Raw genomic sequence first — 22,359 nt, forward strand, 5'->3', positions numbered from 1 at the left:
ATTTACAAAGATCTCAGTGACCTATCAGAATGATTAATCTTCCTGTGGATTAGCAAGTCCTTAATTAGTGAGACTATTTGCAATGTAATTAGAACTCTAAAAACATTGAGGATTAGCAATACTATTCTTAATTTTGTAGGGTACTGTGCAACATAATATACTATATAACCAATGGATAATACCACAAAACGGTCTTTTAAAGGAATCTGTCTCTGTTGACTCATCCAGGAGGGGTCACTTGGAAACAAAATGTAGCTGGAGAATTAAATTCAGATGGCTTAGGTTTTCTCAAATTCCTTTAGGCTTGATATAGCAAAATAAACTGTTTTACTCTTTGAGCCCTAGTGCTGAAGTCTGAAAAACCATGTCAGTTTTTGAGTAAACAAGTTGAAATGCAAGAAAATTATTTCCTTTAAAAATAAACAGTTCAAATGTATTGACTTTGAAGTTAACCACATGAGAGATTTGAGCATTTTCTTGTTTTATAGGCATCACTGAGGGTAGTCTTAGGTTCCTTCTAAAATAGAATGTTTCAGAACTTGTTTTTCCTAAACAGAGATGAAACCTCAGTTATCATTTTTAGTTTAGTTTTGTTGGAGATTAAAGCTTATGTTAAGCTGTAGAATTGATGCAGGTTTACATGCTGGGTTATGTCTCTGTTCTCACTCAAGACGAAGTGATTCTAGTACATTTTAGCATTGGACAGATGGCATGTTGATGCAGATGAAAGTGTACTGACAAAATTCTCCTTGCTGTACTTAGCCATTGCTTAACTAAATGTATAGAACTGGTTTAGATTTGAAATAGTACAATAAAATAATTATAATTACATTATTTTAATTTTTAAAAATTTTAAATTTTTGTATTTTGAGAGAGTGAGCAGGGGAAGAGGAGAGAGGGGAGAGAGACTCCCAAGCAGGCTCCGCAGTGTCAGCTCAGAGCCCAGTATGGGTCTAGAACTCCGGAACTGTGAGATCATTTTAGCCGAAATTAAGAGTCTGGTTGAGACCAACTGAGCTTCCCAGGTGCCCCCATAGTTACATTATTTAATTTAATAAGTATTCAATGTTTAGTATTAAAAATAGTATTTTTGTAAAAAAAAGGGAAAAGATTTGTCCTTGTTTGGGGGGAGTGGGGAGTATAGGTTCTTCTCTGCATGGAGGTTTGACTTCTTTGTGTCTTTCCCTGTGTTTGAATGCTGTAAGGGTGCTGTATGGAGAAATATGTAAATTTCTAGACTTTAACTCACAGCAGGAGATGTATTAGGTTATCTTGTCCTAGCCTCCTCCATTAGGCAGCAATCCCTTTAGGACTCCTCTCCTCCTATTTGTGTACCATTCCTCTCCTAGGCTGCACAAATAAGGGAAGAGGAGTACATTTTTCCACTAACGGAAACACACCAAACACACACACACACACACACACACACACACACACACACACGACCTTTGACTTATGTGAAGCTTGAATAAACTACATTCCTGAGAAGATTTGTTAATCTGGTAGCTATCAAGTCCAGTCCAGAGTTCTTTAAATGACTTGTTGGCCTAGATGTTGCATCTTTATACTCATAAAACAGGTCTGTATACTCATAAGCAAGCCGTCTAGCCATTCCTTTGAGAATTTTTTCCAAAGACTGCTGGGAAACGCTGGTGGGAGTGGGGGTAGGAACAGGGGTAGGAGGAGATGACTGGGTACAAACCCCCTGGTAGGGTGGGACTTCACAGAGCTGAGGTTTTCTGCAAATTGTGGAGTTTTTGTGTGAAAACAATAGGATATATCAGCCAAGATGTGCCTCTGAAATTATAATTTACAATTTCATGTGATTTTTAGGAACCCTTTGAACATGTTTTAGAACCTTTAGATTGTTAGTACCTGTTGAGGTACTTAAAATCAGTCAAATATTGGAATGGGAAAAGATAGTTGCAAATGACATATTGGATAAAGGGCTAGTATCCAAAATCTAGAAGGAACTCACCAAATTCCACATCTGAAAAACAAATAATCCAGTGAAGAAATGGGCAGAAGACATGAACAGACACTCCTCCAAAGAGGACATTCAGATGGCCAACAGACACATGAAACGATGCTCAGCATCACTCATCATCAGGGAAGTACAAATCAAAACCACACTGAGATACCACGTCATGCTGGTCAGAGTGGCTAAAATGAACAAATCAGGAGACTATAGATGCTGGTGAGGATGTGGAGAAATGGGCACCCTCCTACACTGTTGGTGGGAATGTAAACTGGTGCAGCCGCTCTGGAAAACAGTGTGGAGGTTCCTCAAAAAATTAACAATAGAACTCCCCTATGACCCAGCAATAGCACTGCTAGGGATTTACTCAAGGGATACAGGAGTGCTGATGCATAGGGGCACATGTACCCCAGTGTTCATAGCAGCACTTTCAACAATAGCCAAATCATGGAAAGAGCCTAAATGTTTATCACCTGACGAATGGATCAAGAAGATGTGGTATATATATGCAATGGAATACTACATGGCAATGAGAAAGAATGAAATCTGGCCATTTGTAGCAACGTGGATGGAAGTCGAGGGTTATGCTAAGTGAAATAAGTCAGGCAGAGAAGGACAGACACCATATGTTTTCACTCGTATGTAGATCAGGAGAAACTTAACAGAGGACTATGGGGGAGGGGAAGAGGAAAAAAATAGTTAAGGAGAGGGAGGGAGGCAAACCATAAGAGACTCTTAAATACTTGAGAACAAACTGAGGGTTGATGGGGATGGGGGAGAGGGGAAAATGGGTGATGGGGATGGAGGAAGGCACTTGTTGGGATGAGCACTGGGTGTTATATGGAAAGCAACTTGACAATAAACTATTAAAAAATTAAAAAAATCAGTCTAATATTTACATTGTCGAGTGGAGAGAATTGAAGCCCAGAGAGGTTAAGTGGTATCAGGCAGGTAACACAGCTAATTACTTAAAGCCATTAAGTATTTGAGTTGAGATTTGATCCCAAGTCACAACTTCCCATTGTATTTATCCTCTGGAACAAGAAATGAAGTATCTGGTTTTTTTTGAAGTTTGTTTGTTTTGAGATAAAATAACATATTTAAGGATTGTATCATGTGCTTTCACTTACCCTTTCTTACTGATCCGTACAGGAAGGCCACCAGGCCAGCTAGCTGTCTTCAACTGAGGAAGTAGACCCAGAGAGGTTAAGACTCCCTAATTAGTGAGCTCTCATTTCACACTCAGGACCTACAACTCACATTTCCTGTTGTTTATATTACATTTATGAAGATACAAATTGAAAACTTGTCAAAGTGAATTCTGTGTGTCCTAAATAAGCACGCTATTTAAAGAAATTCAGTGGCACTGTGTGTAGTAATCTTGTTTAGATTTTTGTCTTTCAAGTTCTCTTATTAACAAAACATATGTAGCCCTTCCCCCTACCTCCCAAGAATAAATAGTACTGTATTCCCTTGTGGAATATACTTCAATTGGTTAACTCATTGAACTTGACTTTTGAGCAGACTTCTAATTAAAAAGCCTTGAGCAAACCAGTTTTGCTTCTATTTAAGAATTAAACTGTCCCAGTTAAGAGAACAATTTCTCGTAAGTTTTAATTTACTTTGGAGATTTTGGACTTCCCCCTGATATTAATAATTTGAATCTTATGTCTTAAGTGTTATTAATTATTATAAAAATATGAAGTAACTTATTGTTTAGAATGTTTAACATATGCCCAAAGTTACACAGTTAGTGAATGGCAGAAATAGGATTCAAACCTAAATCTGTCTTATTAAAGATTTTTAATAATTAGCTATAATATTCAGATATATAAACAACAGCAACAGGAATCAACAGTGATTTGTATGATTAAAAAAATTAAGCACACCCTTTGTTTCAAAATATTTCTATGTTATAAATGAAGCAATAATTAGAATCATCTGAAAAGCTATTAATCTTTCAATACTATTAGTAATTTAAATTCCTGTGAAAATGTTCTACCAGATCTGAGATGGCAATGATAAGAATTCTTTTTTATTAAAAATGACCTACAGTCATAATTAGCCTTGGACCTCATACAAATAATAATAATGAAGGGCAACCTTTTGATAGAAATGATGAAATGTTCAGTTAGCCTACTTTTAAGAACAATACTACAACATTTCATTAAATTCAAATTATATTTAAAAACCTGTTTCATAATGCTTGATAATCATAGGAAAAGGGAAGTGGGGGAGGTAAATATAGTTCTGTGAACAGGAAAGGGAAGGTAAAAGAAAGTGATAAAAAAGAAAAAGGCTCAATTCCTCCTACTTATTGCTGATTTCTATATAATCCCCAGCCTCAGATACCTCATCTTTTCAGCTTTTCATTCAGCCCTGAGCTGTGTATGGGGGTTTGTGAGAAACTTCTTGTTAGGAACTGAGTCCTAATAATGTTTTTGTCTGGCTTTGTGTATGTACCTGGCGAGTGAGTAGTATAGTAGATTAAAATGCTTTTCAAACTACATCATGAATCAATTTAGTTGTAGCACAACTGGTATTTTATAAAAGGAAAATAGAATAGAAAGTATCAGTGCATTGAATATGGTAAGTCTTAAGTATTGCTTTCTGAGACATTGTTTCATTAGGTATAAGTAGAGTATATACTAGGTTGTAATACAAAATGTATTTTTCACAGTGAGTTTGGTTTTCTACCCCAAAATTTAGTGGCTTAAAATAACAACCATTTTATGAGTTCATGATTTTGTGGGTCTGGAATTCAGACATGGTTTGACTTGTTGATTTTTCTGCTCCATGTAGTATTGACAAGGGTCACTTGGAGGTATTTAGCTGACCACGGGTCTAGTCTGGAGTATTGTTTGTTCTTACTCACATGCTTGATGCTTCTTACTCAACATTGGCTCAACCCTGCTTCTCTTCCTCTCTATGTAGTTTGTGAGCCTCTCCATGTGGTTTCTTCAACCTCTTAGTTGGGCTTTTTACCTGCCAGTTCAGGGCTCTAAGAGACCATGACAGGAGCTGGCAGTCCTCTTAAGGCTAGCCTGGAATCTGTTATAGAATCTCCTTATATACCCTATTGGTCAAAAGAGTCATAGGGTAGCCTAAATTCAAGGGGAGGGGGCATAGACTTTTGTTTCTAAGAAATTGAGGCCGTTTTTAATCTGCCACAATTGGTAAAATAATTTTGAAAAATATGACTGAATTATATTTCCAAGCTTTTAATTCTGTTATTGCCCTTTGAAAGATGATTACTGTTAATGATCTTCCCCTCCCCATTGGAAAATATTATGTCTATTTTTGGTTTCAAGGTTCAGAATTTATGTATATTATTTTTCCATGGAATACTGATTATTTTAGGCATTTGAAGAAATGATTTGAGGTTCACAAATTCCTGTGAAGTCTCAAGTTGCTACCTAATACTACCTAAAATGTCTATTTGGCATGCAAAAGGAGCTACCTTCTTAAAATGCCTGAAGATTACATTTGGATTTAATAACTCCCTTCACATACAGGCAGTCTGAGGTAGTTATGTTTTTGTTGAAACCAGAATGAGTGAGAAATCTGCTTCTGTCCTCCACCCCCATCTCACCCTTCAGTAAAGAAAACAAAAAGGAATAAAAGAAAACGTTAGAGAGGTGCTTGAGTAGCTCAGTTAGTGATGTCTGACTTCAGCTTAGGTCATGATCTCTCCCTTAGTGAGAAAGCCTTGTGTTGGGTTTTGTGCTGACATCTCAGAGCCTGGAGCCTGCTTCAGATTCTATGCCTCCCTTTCTCTCTCTCTCTTCCCCTGCCCTGCTCACGTTCTGTCTGTCTCTCTCTTGCTCTCAAAAATAAACATTTAAAAAAATCTTAAAAAAGTAGATTAGAAACTCATTTATAATATGAACTCATTTATGATATGATAATTATAAACTCATTTATTTATAAAACAACTAAGTAGAAATGATTATTTGTTAGGATATTTTTCAGATACAATTGCATATTCAATTTGAGACTATTTTTACTATTATAAAGAAAACGGTAGGGATTAGGACTTAGAAAAAGGATGTACCTAAGGGCTATCTAAGTTAATTTATTTTTACATTGGAACCTTTTGTGAACATTTGTGTTTTCAACTTGTCTTGAAAGGTCTTGATAAGCAAGGCCTCAACAAGGCTTAAGTTAGATTCATACAGCTTAATGGCTAGTATGGGAGATTTACTTGGCTTGGTAGTAAGTTCAGCCACTTGCTACTCCTTGTATACACCTAAGTTCTTCCAGAGTGGTTAAAAAATGTTTTTTATTTGTCAAAAATCACTCTTGTGATTTTGACGGAAATGAAATTTTGAAAAATGAAGAGGTCTAAGAAGTGATTCTGGGCTTTAATTAGGAGTCTTGTTTAAATTAAAGATTAAAATGGCAATTCATTTGCTGCTCAGATCTATTTAAGTATATATAGGAACATAGGAAGCAATTTCTGAAAATATTTCATATGGTGCTCTAGCTAATCAGAAAACTCGCTGGATCACTGCATCTTATGGTTGAAATCATAGTGCGGTGTTCTAAAATTTGGATATTTATAAAAGTCTCAGACTTTGGGGTTTACTCTAGTGACACTGTGTATAGTGGTAATTAACCCCAGCTCTGCAGTCATACTACTGGAGTTTTGATTTCTGTTCTGTAATGTGTGACTTTGGGCAAGTTATTTAACTCTTTGAACTTTGATTTCTTCATCTGTAAAATGGTGATAATAAAATATCTGATATTTGAGAGATAAAATGGGATAGTACTTGAAAGATATATGGCATTGTGTCTGCCACAAACTATGCACTCAGGAAGTTTTACTTCTTATTCTACTTATATATATACCTATGGCTGCTAGCATTTGACTCCAAGGGATGGTTCCTCTCTTGGGGTGTTGTTCAAATGAAACTGCATATATACAATTCTAGACATTTATTTTTAGTCTACCAGTAGAAAACAGTAGGCACCATGGAGTAAGAAAGACTAAGGAAAAATATATTTCTCAAGTCTCTGTCTCCAGCCTTGACCTCTCCCAGAACTCTAGTCTTCTGAACTTCTCTCGTGCTTTCTCCATTTATCTCAACAAAAAGCACCATTAACCCACTTTAGTCCAAATTTGCCCAATGTAGTATAAAATCTAAGGGTTGTTTTAGATTTCTTCCTTTTCCTTAGTTTTTCAGATATAATCCACCAGTAAGTCCTGTCATTGTGTCTTGGAAATGTCCATCTTCTTTTATGTCCACCACTATTATTTGTCATCTCTATTACTATAATAGGCTTCTAATTCGGTCTTTCTGCTTTCATGTTCTTCCTGTAGTCCATTCTCTATACAATAACCAAATGGTGATTTTTGAAAACAGAGTCAGATCATGTTATTCATTAATTTAAAACTTAATTACTCTTCCTGTAGTCCATTCTCTACACAATAACCAAGGGTGATTTTTGAAAACAAAATCAGATCATCTATTTAAAACGTAATTATAGTAGTTTCCTGTCATGCTTATAACAAAATCAAAACTTCTTAGGCTCATAAAAGCTAAGATGATATGCTTCTTGCTCTGACCACAAACATTTCTTCTCTCCCTTGCCTTTTTTCACACTGGTCTACATATCATTTTACTGCTATCAATAATGGCCTTCTTCCACCTGGCTTTGTCTTGTCATTCAGTTCTCTCCTGCTAGAAGCCTTCCCTGAGCATCCAAAAGAGCCTTTCTGTACATTGATCTGCTGGTTTTAATTCTCTGCACAGCACTTAGGATCATTTGATGTTCTTGTTTGATTATTCATCCACATCCCCTCACTGGAATGTAAGGGCAGTTCATGTTCTTGATTGTAGCTGAATCTCTAATGTCTTGAGCAGTTGAGTATGTACTCAATAGATATTTATTGAGTTAATGAGTGAATAATTCCGAGAACTTGGGTAGCTCAGTTGGTGGAATGTGGAACTCTTAGTCTCAGGGTTGTGAGTTAGAGCCCTACATTGGGCATAGAGATTACTTAAAATCTTTTTTCTTTAATTAAAAAAAGTTTATATGTTTTTGAGACACACACACACACACACAGAGTGTGAGTAGGGGAGGGTCAGAGAGGGAGATACAGAATCTGAAGCAGACTCCAGGCTCTGAGCATGACAAGGGGCTCAAACTCACCAACCACGAGATTGTGACCTGAGCCGAAGTTGGACACTTAACCAGTTGAGCCCCAAAAATGAAATCTTAAAAAAAAAAAGCTTGTTTGTAAGTATCATAGACCAGATCTGTAATGAAATGAAAATGAGAACAATCTGTTTTTGTTGTTGTTGTTTTTTGAGAGCTAGAGCACGAACAGGGGAAGGGCAGAGGGAGAGCGAGAGAGAGAGAGAATCTCAAGCAGGTTCCACACTCAGCCCAGAGCTGGACAGACAGACTTGGGGCTCTGTCTCACAACCTTGAGATCATGACATGAGCTGAAACCAAGAGTTAGTCACTTAATCTCCTGAACCACCCAGGTGCCTAAGACAAATCTATTCTATAGAAACTATATAAGATTCTAACAGTACTTTGGGATGAGCTGTTCTTTATTTTGTGATGTGTTTCATACATTTTTATGTTAAAATACCCTTTTTTAATGAAATGGTAGTGATACTAAATTGTATAATTTTAAAATGTGTTCTTGTCAGCATAAATTATTGGGTAGCACTGTTACCCTGTACTGTTAGGAGGTTTTCGTTGAGTTTCAGAGATTTGTAGTTAACTGGAAATAAAGAAGCACTGTGTAGGTGTTCCCTGGGAGGGAGTTTTGCTAAGAATTCTTACTAAATAAAGTTCAATCAATCAAATGTTATTATATTCTTCAAATTCTCCTGAGAAATAAATCATCAGGTTCCATTTAAAGATTATATTGTTTGAATATGTAATGTTAAAGTGAAATGTGACATGATCTATAGATAATCATTAAAGGAAAATAAAAATAGTAGACCTTTTATGTATAATGTCTTTTGGGGAAAAGAGTTAATACATTTAGCGATGTTTCTGGGAATAATCTTGTCCATAATGAAAACTAACTAAAATTGCATTAAATTGATCAACTCTTTAAAAAACAACTGCAGTTATATTGAGACACAAGTGAACTTTTTTTCTTTGTTGGCCAATAAGAACTGAAAGGGACAACCTCCTTTGTGTTTCAGATAAGAAAACTGATGATCAAAGGTTATACTGTTTTTTGTTAGATCCAGGATTGGAATTCTCATCTCCTTTTTCCCAGGCTCCTGACACTTGGGCTATAGCATACTGCTAATTTTTAGGAGACAAGTCTTAAGGAATTTCTCTTTTTGAAATACGATATAGATTGTTTTAGAAATATTATTTTATTAGCATTTTAATTTATATTAAATGAGATGTAGTTTTAAATAATATGCAGGGAAGGCATTCCACATTCAGTGTCATGAAAGCTGGCCTCATAAGGGCTAAGCAGACCTCTAGAAGTGTTATTTATGCTTTTAACTTTTGTCAAGTTAAGATTTAAGATTAACCAAGAAAATCATAAAGACATTTTTGCTATTCCTGTTTTAAAGAATAAAAATGAGAATAAGCCCAGTTCCTCTAAAAATAAGGGTAGTTGTAATGAGTTGTGATTTAAAAAATACATTTTAAAAAACAGAAAAATGAGTTGTGAATTTTTAAACCATTTCAGAAAGATAATTAAAATTTAACAAGAATTACAAAAATTTACTTTAATAAAACCAACATATAATAGAAAGTTTATAAGCCAGATCAGAATGAAAAAGAAAGTAAAGATTACATATAATTCCACTCTCCAGAGAAACCAATAATGACATGTTGGCATATTTCTTTCCAGTCTTTTTTCTTTGCATAATGGCATGATTTTTTTTAACATCGTCAAGATCATACTTTACATTCCTTTTTTTATTTTGCTTTTTCATTTACTATATCATGAGTATTTTCTTATATCCTTAAAAAGCCTATGAGGGGTGCATCGGTGGATCACTTGGTTGTGTCTGACTCCTGATTTTAGCTCAGGACACGCTCTCCATGGTTCATGAGTTTGAGCCACATGTCAGGCTTTGCACTCAAAGCTCAGAGCCTGCTTGGTATTCACTCCCTCTCTCTCTGCCCCTCATTCTCTTAAGGGTGTGCACATGCACTCCTTCTCTCTCTCTCAAAAGAAATTTTAAAAGAGTCTATGAAAACATTTTGCAAAAGCTCTATAACATTCTTCTATAATTTATTTAACCATTACCCTGTTTTTGGTTATTTAGAATATCATACATTTTTTTTCTAGTATTAATGCTGAAATGAACAACTGGGTGTACAAATCTTTGTTCACATAGTTCTATTTTATTTATGATAGTTGCCTAAGAAAGGAATTGGTGACACATACTGCCAGAAAGCTTTCTAGAAATGTATGAATTTATACTCCCACTAACAATGCATGAAAGTGCTTGTTTTATTGCACATTTAACAAACTGATTGTGTATGAAGATAACTTTACTATTATTTTAAGGTTTGAAGCATTTGTTGAAAAAATTTCGTAGGGTGGGTCTACCTACTGTATTTGTTTATGCTGCTTGGAGACAGCTGTTTGGGGGTAGTTATCTGTTTGCTTTTACAGTGGTTGACTAACCACATGGTTAAATAAAATGGAGTATTTACTTACCTATCTTTTCAAGAGCAAACTGTTCTGACCCACTTATTTTTTTTTTTTTAATTTTTAATGTTTTATTTATTTTTGAGAGAAAGGGAGACAGCTTGAGCAGGGAAGGGTCAGAGAGAGAGGAAGACAGAATCCAAAGACAGTCTCCAGGCTCTGAGCTATGTGTCAGCACGGAGCTCGAAGCCATGAACTGTGAGATCATGACCTGAGCCGAAGCCAGACGCTTAACCAACTGAGCCACCCAGGTGCCCCTGACCCACTTATCTTGATGCAACTATTTATTTATTGATGCAACTATTTAAATTGTAAGGTTAGTGAAGGTTAGAAATTTCAGTTGGCCACTTTTTTCCCTAAAGTGAAAAAAATAACAGTTGAAATAAGTTACTTGAAAAATTGATTAGGGGGCACCTGGGTGGCTCAGTAATTTAAGAATGACTCTTGATCTCATCTGGGGGTCTCAAGCACAGGGTCGTGATGAGTTCAAGCCCAGCACTGAGCCCAGTCAGTGCTGGGCTTGAAGCCTACTTAAAATTGATCAGAGAAGTTTAAGTAATATTTACTCAGTAGCTGCGAGTGAGGTAGGGGTGAGGGGTTGGGGGAGAGATGGGAAAGGCTGGGTGGAAGAGAGGGTAGGGAAAGATTAGAAAAAGAGTGAAAGGCCTAGGAGAGAAATAAAGAGAACTTCTGCTTTTGCCTGGAAAAACCTTTTACTTTTGTCCTTACCTATTGACTTTGAAAGAACATACACAGGAGCCCTGTTTGCTGAAATAACATTTTTATGTCTAGACCTGCTGAAATGAACTGGTACCTAAATATGTTTAAAAGAAACTTTTTGAAAGTTGCATAGACTGATTATGAGTAAAAAAATTTAAAGTTTTGATTGTTAGATGTAACTTTACTTTGATTAGAGATTTGAATATTGCAGACCCTTATCTTTCCTTATTGGCACAGAATTTAGTATATTTGTTAAAAAAATTTCAAGTCTAGAAGTTTAAGAAAATTGCTATTAAAAAACTTTATTGTTAAAAATCAAAAGTGGGAATCACTGAGTATTTGAGGCATGAGGAAAGTGCATTTTATTTTTCATAGGGCTAAGTTCATGTTAGCTTTCATGTCCTGCTTCCCAGAGATGTAATTTTAACCAGTGTGAGTATAACAAAGCAGTACTTAACCAAGTGCCAAGGACTCTAATAGACGAATTAAGTTTTAATTTTCACAATGCCCTGAAAAACATGTAGTAGGTAAACTGAGGGACAGATAGGTTAAGAAACAGTCCAAGGTCATGCAGCTAGTAGGGAATCAAGCAGGGCTTCCAAACTTTGTCTTGCTACCTTTTACCACCTTACTACTTAACATGGCGTACAGACCAAAAGCACTTGATGAAATGTGGATGCAGAAAGAACTGGCAAAATCTGGCCAAATCTAGGCCACAAGACCTAGTGAGTCAAACTCTTTATTTTAATAAGATCCATCAAGTGATGTGTATGCATAATGAAGTAACACTGTACTATATCCCATATAAAAATTACATTGAGGTTTTAAAATCCCTTTTAAGGATTAATCCTGATTTTGAGTTGACTTTAGTTCATGTGGGCTATCAACATTTTCCACTTCAAATTGCTATTCTGTTGCCTCTTTGATTCAGATCTTGCCTCTTTGATTCAGATCCAGAAGAACAACTGATTTGTTCTGCTTGTGGACATTTGGTCAAAGTCTGAATCAGCCAAGCATGGTTGAGTAAACCATGATTTATAGTCCATGGGTTCATTCTGGATAGGCATTTACCAAATTAAAGAGAACAATGCTTTAAAAAAGCATTTTTGATTAAAACTTGAAGTCTTTTGAAATATTTGATGTTTTAGATAGTTAGCAAGGAACCACAGATATTAATAAACTGGTCTAATTTATTTTGTGAACATAATTATTCTGTCAGAGGAGCAATGATAGGTAAGAAAGAAGGGAGTCTAACTTAGTAGGACAGCAATGTCCATTAGAAATATAATGCAAGATGCATATAATTTTAAGGTTTCTAGCTGCCACATTAAAAATGTAAAAAGAAACAGTTGGTATTAATCTTAATATATTTTATTTAACTCAGTAAAGCAAAATATAATTGCAATATGTAATCTGCATAAATATTATTACTTAAATGTTTAATGTGTTTTTTTTGTGCTAAGTCTTGAAAATTTTGGTATGTATTTTGTATTTACAGTGTCTCGATTTGGGTGCTAAATTTTCAACAGTTAAAAAGTAAAATGTAGTCCAATGAAAACAAAATTGTGTTTATTGAAAAATATTTTACATTGCTTTGGTTTTAAAATTTAAACTAATTAAAATTAAATAAATAAAATAAAAAATTCAGTTCTTATCGTCACAGTAGGCACATTTCAGTATCACATGTTGTTGGATTGTGTTTCTCATATAACTGATTTCTGTGAGACCTATGGCATTGATCACACCCTATATGGTCAGTAAGTGAATGCCACTGGAGGCTGTAGTGAGTTAATATAAATATTGCTTCACAGAGAATAAAGAGGGAATAAAGAAAAACTATTTAGGTCATAAAGCCTGTATTGATTTTACTTTCCTCCCAGGCTTATCGCAGTTGAAATTTACCTGCCTTTTATTAGTGGTTCAGAATCAGTTTTTTAACTCTTTAGCCCACTAAATTCTAAGGGTAGCGCCCGGGAATTAGAGGGTCCTTACAATTTCGCCCCAACCCCCTTTGCCTCCCCCCGCCCCCCGCATTAGTTCCTTGCTTCAGAGTTGTGCATACTTTTCAGAAAATTGTGGTAGTCTGACAGTTAATTGTGGCAAGCAGTATAGTAGGAGTAGGCTAATTTGGCCCAGAGGCTGTAAAACTTTTTATATCTACCTGGATTACCTGCGACTTGCTAAAAATACCAGTATCTGGACCCCACCCTTTTAGGTTCTGAGTAACAAAGTTTAAAGTGGACACTTTAAACTGGATACTTCTATATTAAATAAGCCGTTCTAAGTGTTTCTAAAGTCTGAGACCGTTTGGGGACCGCTGGACTCGGCACCTGATTCTTAAAGGCTGCGAGTTCGAATTTAACATCATGCTGCTGTTGCCACGCATTCGATTTTCCCCAGGTGAGGTTTCCCAGGAGGTTGCTGCTTTTCTTCCGCAGAAGGGTTTTCCAGGCTGTTAAACCCCATCCCCGAAGACTGCCCTGACAGCGTCCCTGTCCCAAGTCCTGTTAAAGCGACCTGAGCTTGCCGAGGTAGACCATGGCCATGTGACTGACAAGCCGGTTGCCAGTTGGGGCGGCCATTTTTGAGGCGGGCACCTAACCTCATGCCCCATAAACCGGGTATAGGGGGAACGCTGTTACCAAGACTCAAGATGGCCACCGCATCCGCTAGCCACACGGCTAGCCAGCGGGCTAGGGAGCTGGCACGAGACAGCGCGGGCGGCAAGCCTTGGCCGGAGGCGCCCTGGCTCATCTCCGGCCGCCCGCCGGGGGCGGAGCGCCCGCCTCCTCCCTGCGCGGCCAATCAGCGTGTGGGGCTGGCTCGGCTGGGGCCACCGGCGTGCGGGGTGTGTGAGGACGCGCTCCCGGTCGCCGAGTGCCAGAGCAGAGGAGCAGTTGCCGTGGTACCTGCCGCTGCTGCCGCTGCTGCCGCTGCCCGTGCAGACGCAGAGCATCGAACACGAGCGCTGGTTCGTGGGGAAGGAAGGTGAAGCCATGACGTCCGTCAGGTAATGAGAGAGGGCGGCAGCCTAAAGTGCTCGCCTGCTGGGCATTAGCCTCCCGACTGCCGAGAACTGTTGCCCCTTCTCTTGAGTGGTCTGGAGCTTCCCTGTGGCACGGGTCTCCCTCACGTTGGAGCTTCTCTCTGCACTTTTCATTTGGTCATTTATGCTCTCAGAAGTTTTTGGGTCTCTGGCACATGGCGGAGTCCTGTAACTAGCCGCACCGCCAAGGTGACGCTCGTCCAGATGCCGGGTCTGAAGCATGCTTGTGTGTGTAGGATTTCTCATGAAAAAAAAAATGCAGCTACCTTTCCTCCCCAGGGGTGACCCAGCGCCTGAGGAAGTGTGACGTGCACCGCGTGTAGCTATGCCTGCATGTCATGCGTTCTGACAACTTCACTGGTGGCCATGAGCAGACTTGCATATTTGGCTCTTCTCCGATGCAGATAGATCGCCCCTAAGTTGTGAAATTGTGTGTCCCTAAAATGTTGTTTATGAATGGACTTCGTACTCTGGTTCCCCAGGTACCATCTGTTTACCTACTTTTTTCTGAAAGTCACAAGTGAAATGACTTGTGAGATAGGTATATAACGAGAGCGGTGAACAGAAGATTAACCCCCAATTGCTCTTCCAAAGTTGTGACCGTTTCGTTTCGTTTCGTTTCGTTTTTCTTTTCTTTCCTTTCCTTTCCTTTTCTTTCCTTCTTCGTTGTTTTTTTTGTTGTTGTTGTTGTTTGTTGTTTTGTTTTTGTTAATGGTGATGGATTAATGGGCCACTCCACTTTCTTCTGGTAGCATTCACTGAAAGTTTAACCATGCTAATGTGACTACTTATAAAAAGAGATTTAAAAAATTGCGTTATTTACCCAGTGTTCTGAACTGCCTCTTTTAAAGTAGATCTTGGCGCTGGTTGTCCCAGGGAAAGGCAGGCCCTAGCACAAATGTGAAGAGAATAAAATAAATTAATTTTTGGTCTTTGAGCTTCCGGCAGCCTAAGCCCTGGTGATTTAACGGTTTCTCAGTGGTAATTTTGAACTCCACAATATTTAAGAGATGACTTGAGAACCTACTTCGGGTAAGATAAGGTAAGATGCAACTGTGCTGAACTCGAATACAATTTTTTTTAATTGTAAAATTTTATACGAACATAGTACTTGGTATAAAGTATGAGGTAAAGAGTACTTACCTCATTATGCAGAAGAGGAAATTCAGGTGCTAAAACTTGGAGACCCACATGGAAAAGTTTCACAGGAGGTTGCATTGGGAGATAAGAATCTAGCTTTGAATGCTACCAGTATTTTAGGATGTATTAACATTATGCTGTCAAACCAAGTTAATCCCCCCACAGCCCATTCCCACTGCCATTCCCATTGTGGCAGCTTGCTGCTAATTAGGGGTGTGGGTCCTATACTTTCTGTGTTAAGCATTAGTTCTTATGTGGACTCAATTTTAATTGACCATTGTCTTCTGGCTACTCTTCAGTGGAGACACACAAATCTAAAGCTTCTGTTGGCAAGTGATAACAGGATGCATGTTTTAATGTAGAGGTTGAATGGTTGTTGTGTTCACAAGACTGAATTAAAGGTTGACATCAGCCGTATTTGACTTATGGAAGGATTGATAACTGCTAATAGTTAAATTTGTGCTTGTTTCTTCAGTTGTTAGTTGCATTTCATATAGTCTTGAACTATAGTGATGACTCAAAAAAATTTTTTTAGGTATTATCGAAACCAGATACCACATTTATACCTGAGGAAACAGACCAAGAAAAGTTGAGTGCTTTGTACAAAATCATTTAGTGGCAGGAATTGACTCCAGACATCATGATCTAGTGCATTGCATGATGCTTTTATAGAAACAATATACTACTTGAAATATATGCTATAGAAACAATATACTACCTGAAAAAGCTGCTTCTATGAACAACAATTGTCCAGTATTGTGAGGGACAATTATAGCAACTCTTCTGCTTTGCTCTAGTCCTTTAGGGAACTTGATAACTTAGAACTTAGGTTTAGGAGTAGGCAGGGGGACTACTGAAGTTGAAGCAACTCTATGTATGTGGTGGCAGTTTTACACGAGTTTACGTGAGTGTCCAACAGATACCAGCCACCTTCCACTGAGGACTGCCTTTAGTGCAATTTTGTCAGCTTTAGTTTTCACAATTATGGTATTAGTCTTGTTCCCATTTTGTGTCTAGACTGACAGTAGCCCAAAAGGTAGGTATTATTGACTGGCTTTTACCAGTGAGGAGAGTGATTGAGATCACAAATGACCTAAATCTGAGTTTATGTCCAATGTTGTTTTTTGTACCACACTTAATTATTGCTAAATGCAGTAATATGTAGCTCTTTGCAGTGACAGAATATAAGATTGAAAACCAGTGAGGATGAGTGGTCAGCATACCTGGGTCCTAGAAGTCATTTTATTGAGTTAACTGGTTTTCCTTTTCTTTTCTTCTCTGAACATTGGTTTAATGAAATATTCAGTGATACTAATAGGTATCCCACAGTGTTGTTGGGTAGGTATGAAAGTGCTTTTAAATTTTAGGGTGTTTTATAAATGCCATGTTCTTTCATTAAAGCAATTTAAACCTCCTAGAGAATAGCATTATTGTTTAAATTTTAAAAGAAGAATTGTTTAAATTTAAAAAATTTTAAATAGAAAGCAAACTAACCTATTTAATTCCCTCATTTTATATTTCGAGAAACTAAAGCTAAGAGATGTTGGGATTTGTTTAAGCTCACACAAATAGTTGCAGATCTTGAACTATAATCGAGATCTCTAGACACCTGGTTCAATGCCCTTTATAGTATGGCATTCAACTATGAGGAATTCATAACAATGATTTAAAGTAAAAAAATTTTTTTAAATGTTGTATTTACTTATGAGAGAGACAGAGTGTGAGTAGGGGAGGGGCAGTTAAAGAGGGAGACACAATATCTGAAGCAGACTCCAGGCTCTGAACTGTCAGCATGGAGCCCAATGCGGGGCTTAAACTCATGAACTGCGAGATCACAACCTGAGTTGGACACTCAACTGACTGAGCCACCCAGGTGCCCCAACAATGATTTAAATTAAAAGCAGTTTTTAAGTTTATTTATTTATTTTGAGAGAGAGAAAGCACGAGGGGGGGATAGGCAGATAGAGCAGGAGGAAGATAAAGAATCTCAAGCAGGCTATGTGCTGTCAGCATGGAACCTGATGCAGGACTTGACCCACAAACCGTGAGATCATGACTGGAGCCAATCAAGAGTTGGACACTCAACTGACTGAGCCACCCAGGAACCCCAAATTAAAAGCATTTAAAAAAAAAAAACCTCAAGATCTTTGAACTTGGTGGAGATACTGTTTCTTTGACTTACTATCTGTATTCTACTCTGCTACATCATTGCTGAGGAAGAGTCTAAATTTACAGACTCTAAAACCAGTTATCCTTGGTAATAATGTTTGTCTTTTGTTATATGTATCAGATTCCAGCTGGGCTTTATTTGGGAAATGATAGAACATATCTGACAAATAGATGCTTTTGTCATTTTTAATTCCTGATAGGAAAGTTGATGCTTGAGTTAAATTCAGAAGATATAGGAAAATGTAGAGTGTCAGGACTAGATGGGAATCTTAGAGGGAATTTTATCTTTTCCTTTCTCTGTACTGGACCTTGAGGCCCCAAGGCCTCTCTAGTTAGGGAGTGGTAGAGCTAAGGATCAAGTTTAGGTTTTCTGACTCCTACTTTATGTACTTTTCACTGAGCAATCCTGTTTCAAAATACTGCTATGAGTATTGCCTTGTTTTCCTAACATCAGTGTCTAGTCTGGTTTTGGGCATTGCTTAGACCTTGATTTTGTGCCAGGGAAGACTAGGAAAATGAATTTAGGGAGACAGGAGAGTGATTGCTGTAGAGCTGAGGAACCCTATTCTTTGGCCTGCTTAGACAGGTCAGATTTGGTCTATTCTGGGACTTGACATGACTGTGCCCTACATGATGATTCTGGAACCACTTTTGTGGGTTAGGCCTACATTGGAAAATTTATGTGGGCTGTGGGTTGGGTCCTATGGTATTTTTCTCCTAACACTCTAGTCTTTTGAGATGTGTCCAGTAGTATCTGCCAAGCCACTCAGATGGCGAACATTCATTTGGAGACTAAAATCTGGCTAAGATTGAAACTGCCTTGCTTTGTTGAGTTGGTTTCTTTTTAAATAGAATTTTCAAACTCATTACAGGACTTGTGTCTTTTATAAGAATTATAAATTTCAGATTTACATAAACTTTTTTATGCTATAGGACTTCTTAGTGAGACAAGTGAGCTTTTAAAATAAAATGAAATTGTTTCATTTATGAAATATTCTGAAAGACTAAAACAGAAATCCTTCTCTTTCGAAATTGTGCAGTGTTGTCAGTTGTTAATGCTCATATTTGTAAATAGGTCATCTTTGTTTGAAAAAGCATACAAGGTTTTCTAACTACAAATCTTTTCAGCCACAGTATTGCTACATTAAAAAATGTGAAAGATAAAAAGGAACCAAAATGATTGCCTAGACTGTTTGAATGTTAACCCTTTCCGGTAACAGTGTTTACATTCATGTTTCTTTACCTCTTCATACATACTCAGTTTTAAATTATTTTTAAAATGCTGTAATAAAACATAAGTATGGTTTTATTTTCAAAAAGCAAAGCTAATTTATAAATAGGGTGACCATATGTCCCAGTTTGCCCAGGACAGTCCTGGATCATGCTGGTTACCCTGGCATAATTATTAATAGCTCTTCCTTTATTCTCAAAGGTGTCCTGTTTGGATGATAAATTATCTCATCACCTACTTATACACTGTAATAATTTCATTGTAGTGGATTTTGGTCTTTGAAATGTTATTTGAAATAGGACCATACGTAATGGAATATTAGCCTTTTTTCCCCTATATTTGGATGTTTTTAATTGGTCAAGTATTTTTTATTGTCCTGAGAGTTCTGGATATCTAAATCTCGTATTTTAAACAGGAAAGCATACACTTTGAAGTTGGGCATCATTTATTTGTTGTCTGACTTTTGGTAGCTTACAAAATGGTTTTGAGCCTCTTCTGTTAAACAGAGGTAATTGCAATGCTTATCGTATGGGGTTATTGTGAGGTTTTAAAGACAACATAAAAAAAATAAAGACAATAACATAATAAATGCTTAAGCTTTAAATAACTCTGTAAGTGTTAGCCTTGTCACATATGTACTTCTGAAAATTGAATTTAAAATGAATAATTTTGGGGTGCCTGATTGCTTACTTGAAGAGCATGCCACTCTTGATCTTGTGGTTGTGAGCTCAAGACTCATGTTGGGGGTAGATATTACTAAAAAAATTAATAAAATGAATAACTTTATCTAGATCAAGGGAGTTTACAATTTAACAGAGCAAAGACAATCTTGTAGAAATTCCAGGAGCAGGGACTTAATGGTATTTGAGATATATGTGTGGGTTTTTTGGAGGGAAAGAGCTGAAATTTCAACATATTTGTATGCTGAAAAGAATGATACCAAAAAAAAAAAAACCCAAAAACAAACAAACAAAAAAAACCCAAAAAAAGAATGATACCATAGGAAGCAAAAAACAGATGATGCTGGACAGAGGGAAGAAATCATTTACTTTTTTTCTTCTTTGTCAAAAAGAGATTTATTAAATAAGTATCATTACGGAAGACTATAAACTGTATTTTTAATTTTTTTTGTCAAAAAGAGCTTTATTAAATAAGTTACTGTATCAGAGATCATTTTCTTGAGTACGCAAGGAGGTATATTCAAAATACAAATGCAGGGATTGGCCTTACAGAGCCTAAGGGACATAATATTTCCCTAGTTCACTTGGCTAGTAAAAAAAAAAGTCAACAAAAAATTTATAGACAGTAAAATCAAGGATCATAAGTTCACTGAATTTTGAATATGAATATACATATACATATATATGTATATGTATAAATATACTCAGGTCAAGATATAAAACATGCTCATCTTCCCTTCCTCTTTTCAGTCAGTTCTATTTCCTCTTTTATCCTGGCAACCATTTTCTATCAGTAGATACTGATTTGCCTGTTGTAGAACTTCATATAAATGGAATTATACAATGTGTATTATTTGTGTCTCTTTACTTTTATCTGATTACTTTTGTTCAGTAATAATTTTGAGATTCATTCATTTTGATGTGTATATCAGTAGTTTGTTCCTTTTCATTGCTGAGTAATAGTCCACCATGGAACTAGTAACAGATACCCTGTTGATGGACTTTGGGTTGTTTCTAGTTTTTGATTACTATAAATAAAGTTGCTGTGAACAGTTTTGTTTAAGCCTTTGTCTGGACTTGTGTAAATGCCTAGGTATGTAATGCTGTGTCCTAGGATAGATGTCTATTTAACTTTAGAAACCACCAAACTTTTTTAAAAATGGAAAACTGAACACATTTGACATTCCCACCAGTGGTGTTATAAGACTTCCAGTTATTCCATATTCTTAACAATGTTTGGCATTTTTTGAATTTTAGTCATTCTGGTGGATGTGTAGTTGTGTTTCATTGTGGTTTTAGTTTACAGTTCCTTGATGGCTTATGATGTTGTCATTGTACACTATTTGCTTATCTTTTCTTTTGAACTGTCATTTCAAGTCTTTTACCTGTATTTTGACTCAGTTGTCTTTTGTTGCTGACTTGTAGTAGTTTTTATATTCTGGGTACAAGTAATTTGTCAGATTTTATACACATACACTCTTAAACACACTTTGATATGTAGCAGATGTTTTCTCCCCATTTTGAGCCATGCCTTTTTATCTTTTGGAAACAGAAGTTCTAAATTTTGATGAAGTCAAATTAATTGATTTGATTTATTTGCTAGTATTACCTATTGTGTTCTTAGAAATCTTTCCTTATCCCTGTCACAGAATTGTGAAACTATTCAGTTGTGTTTTCTTCTAGAAGCTTTTATAGTTTTTGCTTTCACATTTAGGTCTATGATCCATCAAAAACTAAATTCTTTCTGTTGTATAAGAGTTTCTCAAAATGTCCTCAATCAATTGATTAAATTGGTGTACATGTTTCCCAGGACTCACTATTCTGATCCATTGATGCATTTGTATATTGTTATGCTGGTGCCCCGTCTTAACTATTGTAATTTTGTAATATTGATATTGTGGGTTTTTTTTTTTTTTTTTTTTTTTTTTTTTATACTGAATTCCATAATGAAGCTATCTGGGCCTGGAATATTTTTTTTAATGTTTTTTATTTTTTTATTTTTGAGAGACAGAGAGAGACAGTGTGAGCAGGGGAGGGTAAGAGAGGGAGGGAGTTAACAGAATCTGAAGCAGGCTCCAGGCTCTGAGCCTGCCGTCAGCCAGCACAGAGCCTGACGTGGGGCTTGAATCCACGAACTGTGAGATCCTGACCTGAGCCGAAGCGGATGCTTAACCAACTGAGCCACCCAGGCGCCTCTAAATTCAGTTTTTTTTAACTGATATGTAATTATTCAGATTTTTTATTTTTTCCTGTGTCAGTTTTGGAAAGTTGTATTTTTAAGGAAATCTATTCTTATTTGTTGAGTTATTACACAGTTGGTTATCATATTTCCCTAATATTCCATTATTGCCTTTGGGGGGGGGGGTCAGACTTGTAAGGGTTTATCAATCGTATTAATCTTTTCAAATACCCAGATTTTGGTTTTGTTAAATTTAAACTTCTATTTTGGTAATATGCTTTCTATTTCACTTATTTTTGCTCTCATCTTTTTCCTTACTTCTACTCTTTTGGTGTTAATTTGCTCTTTTGCTAGGTTTTTGTTGTTGTTGTTTGTTTTTGTTTTGATTTAGAAGTTTAGATCATTGATTTTAAACCTTTCTTGTTTTCTAATATATGTATTTCATAGGTGAAATTTCTCTAAGTACTTCTTTATATCATACAAATTAAAAAAATTTAAATTAATTAATTAATTTATTTTTGAGACAGAGAGAGACAGAGCATGAGCAGGGAGGGACAGAGAGA

General features: G+C 36.5%; 1 protein-coding gene across 3 annotated transcripts in view; it reads left to right on the forward strand.

The window, feature by feature from the left end:
- The window catches only part of ADK (adenosine kinase), a 521,042-nt gene that overhangs the window by 12,302 nt on the left and 486,381 nt on the right, over positions 1-22,359 (forward strand). Inside the window, exon 1 of one of the 3 annotated variants that reach the window (XM_029932001.1) lies at positions 14,009-14,361. The exons of the other annotated variants lie outside the window; for them this stretch is intronic. Within the exon in view, the coding sequence (XP_029787861.1) occupies positions 14,348-14,361 (14 nt within the window). The 5' untranslated portion in view covers positions 14,009-14,347. Of the gene's footprint in view, positions 1-14,008; positions 14,362-22,359 lie in introns of those variants that run through there. 3 annotated transcript variants of the gene reach the window in all.

This window comes from Suricata suricatta, chromosome 2 (genome assembly GCF_006229205.1).
Source record: "Suricata suricatta isolate VVHF042 chromosome 2, meerkat_22Aug2017_6uvM2_HiC, whole genome shotgun sequence".
NCBI classification, from domain to species: Eukaryota; Metazoa; Chordata; class Mammalia; order Carnivora; family Herpestidae; genus Suricata; species Suricata suricatta.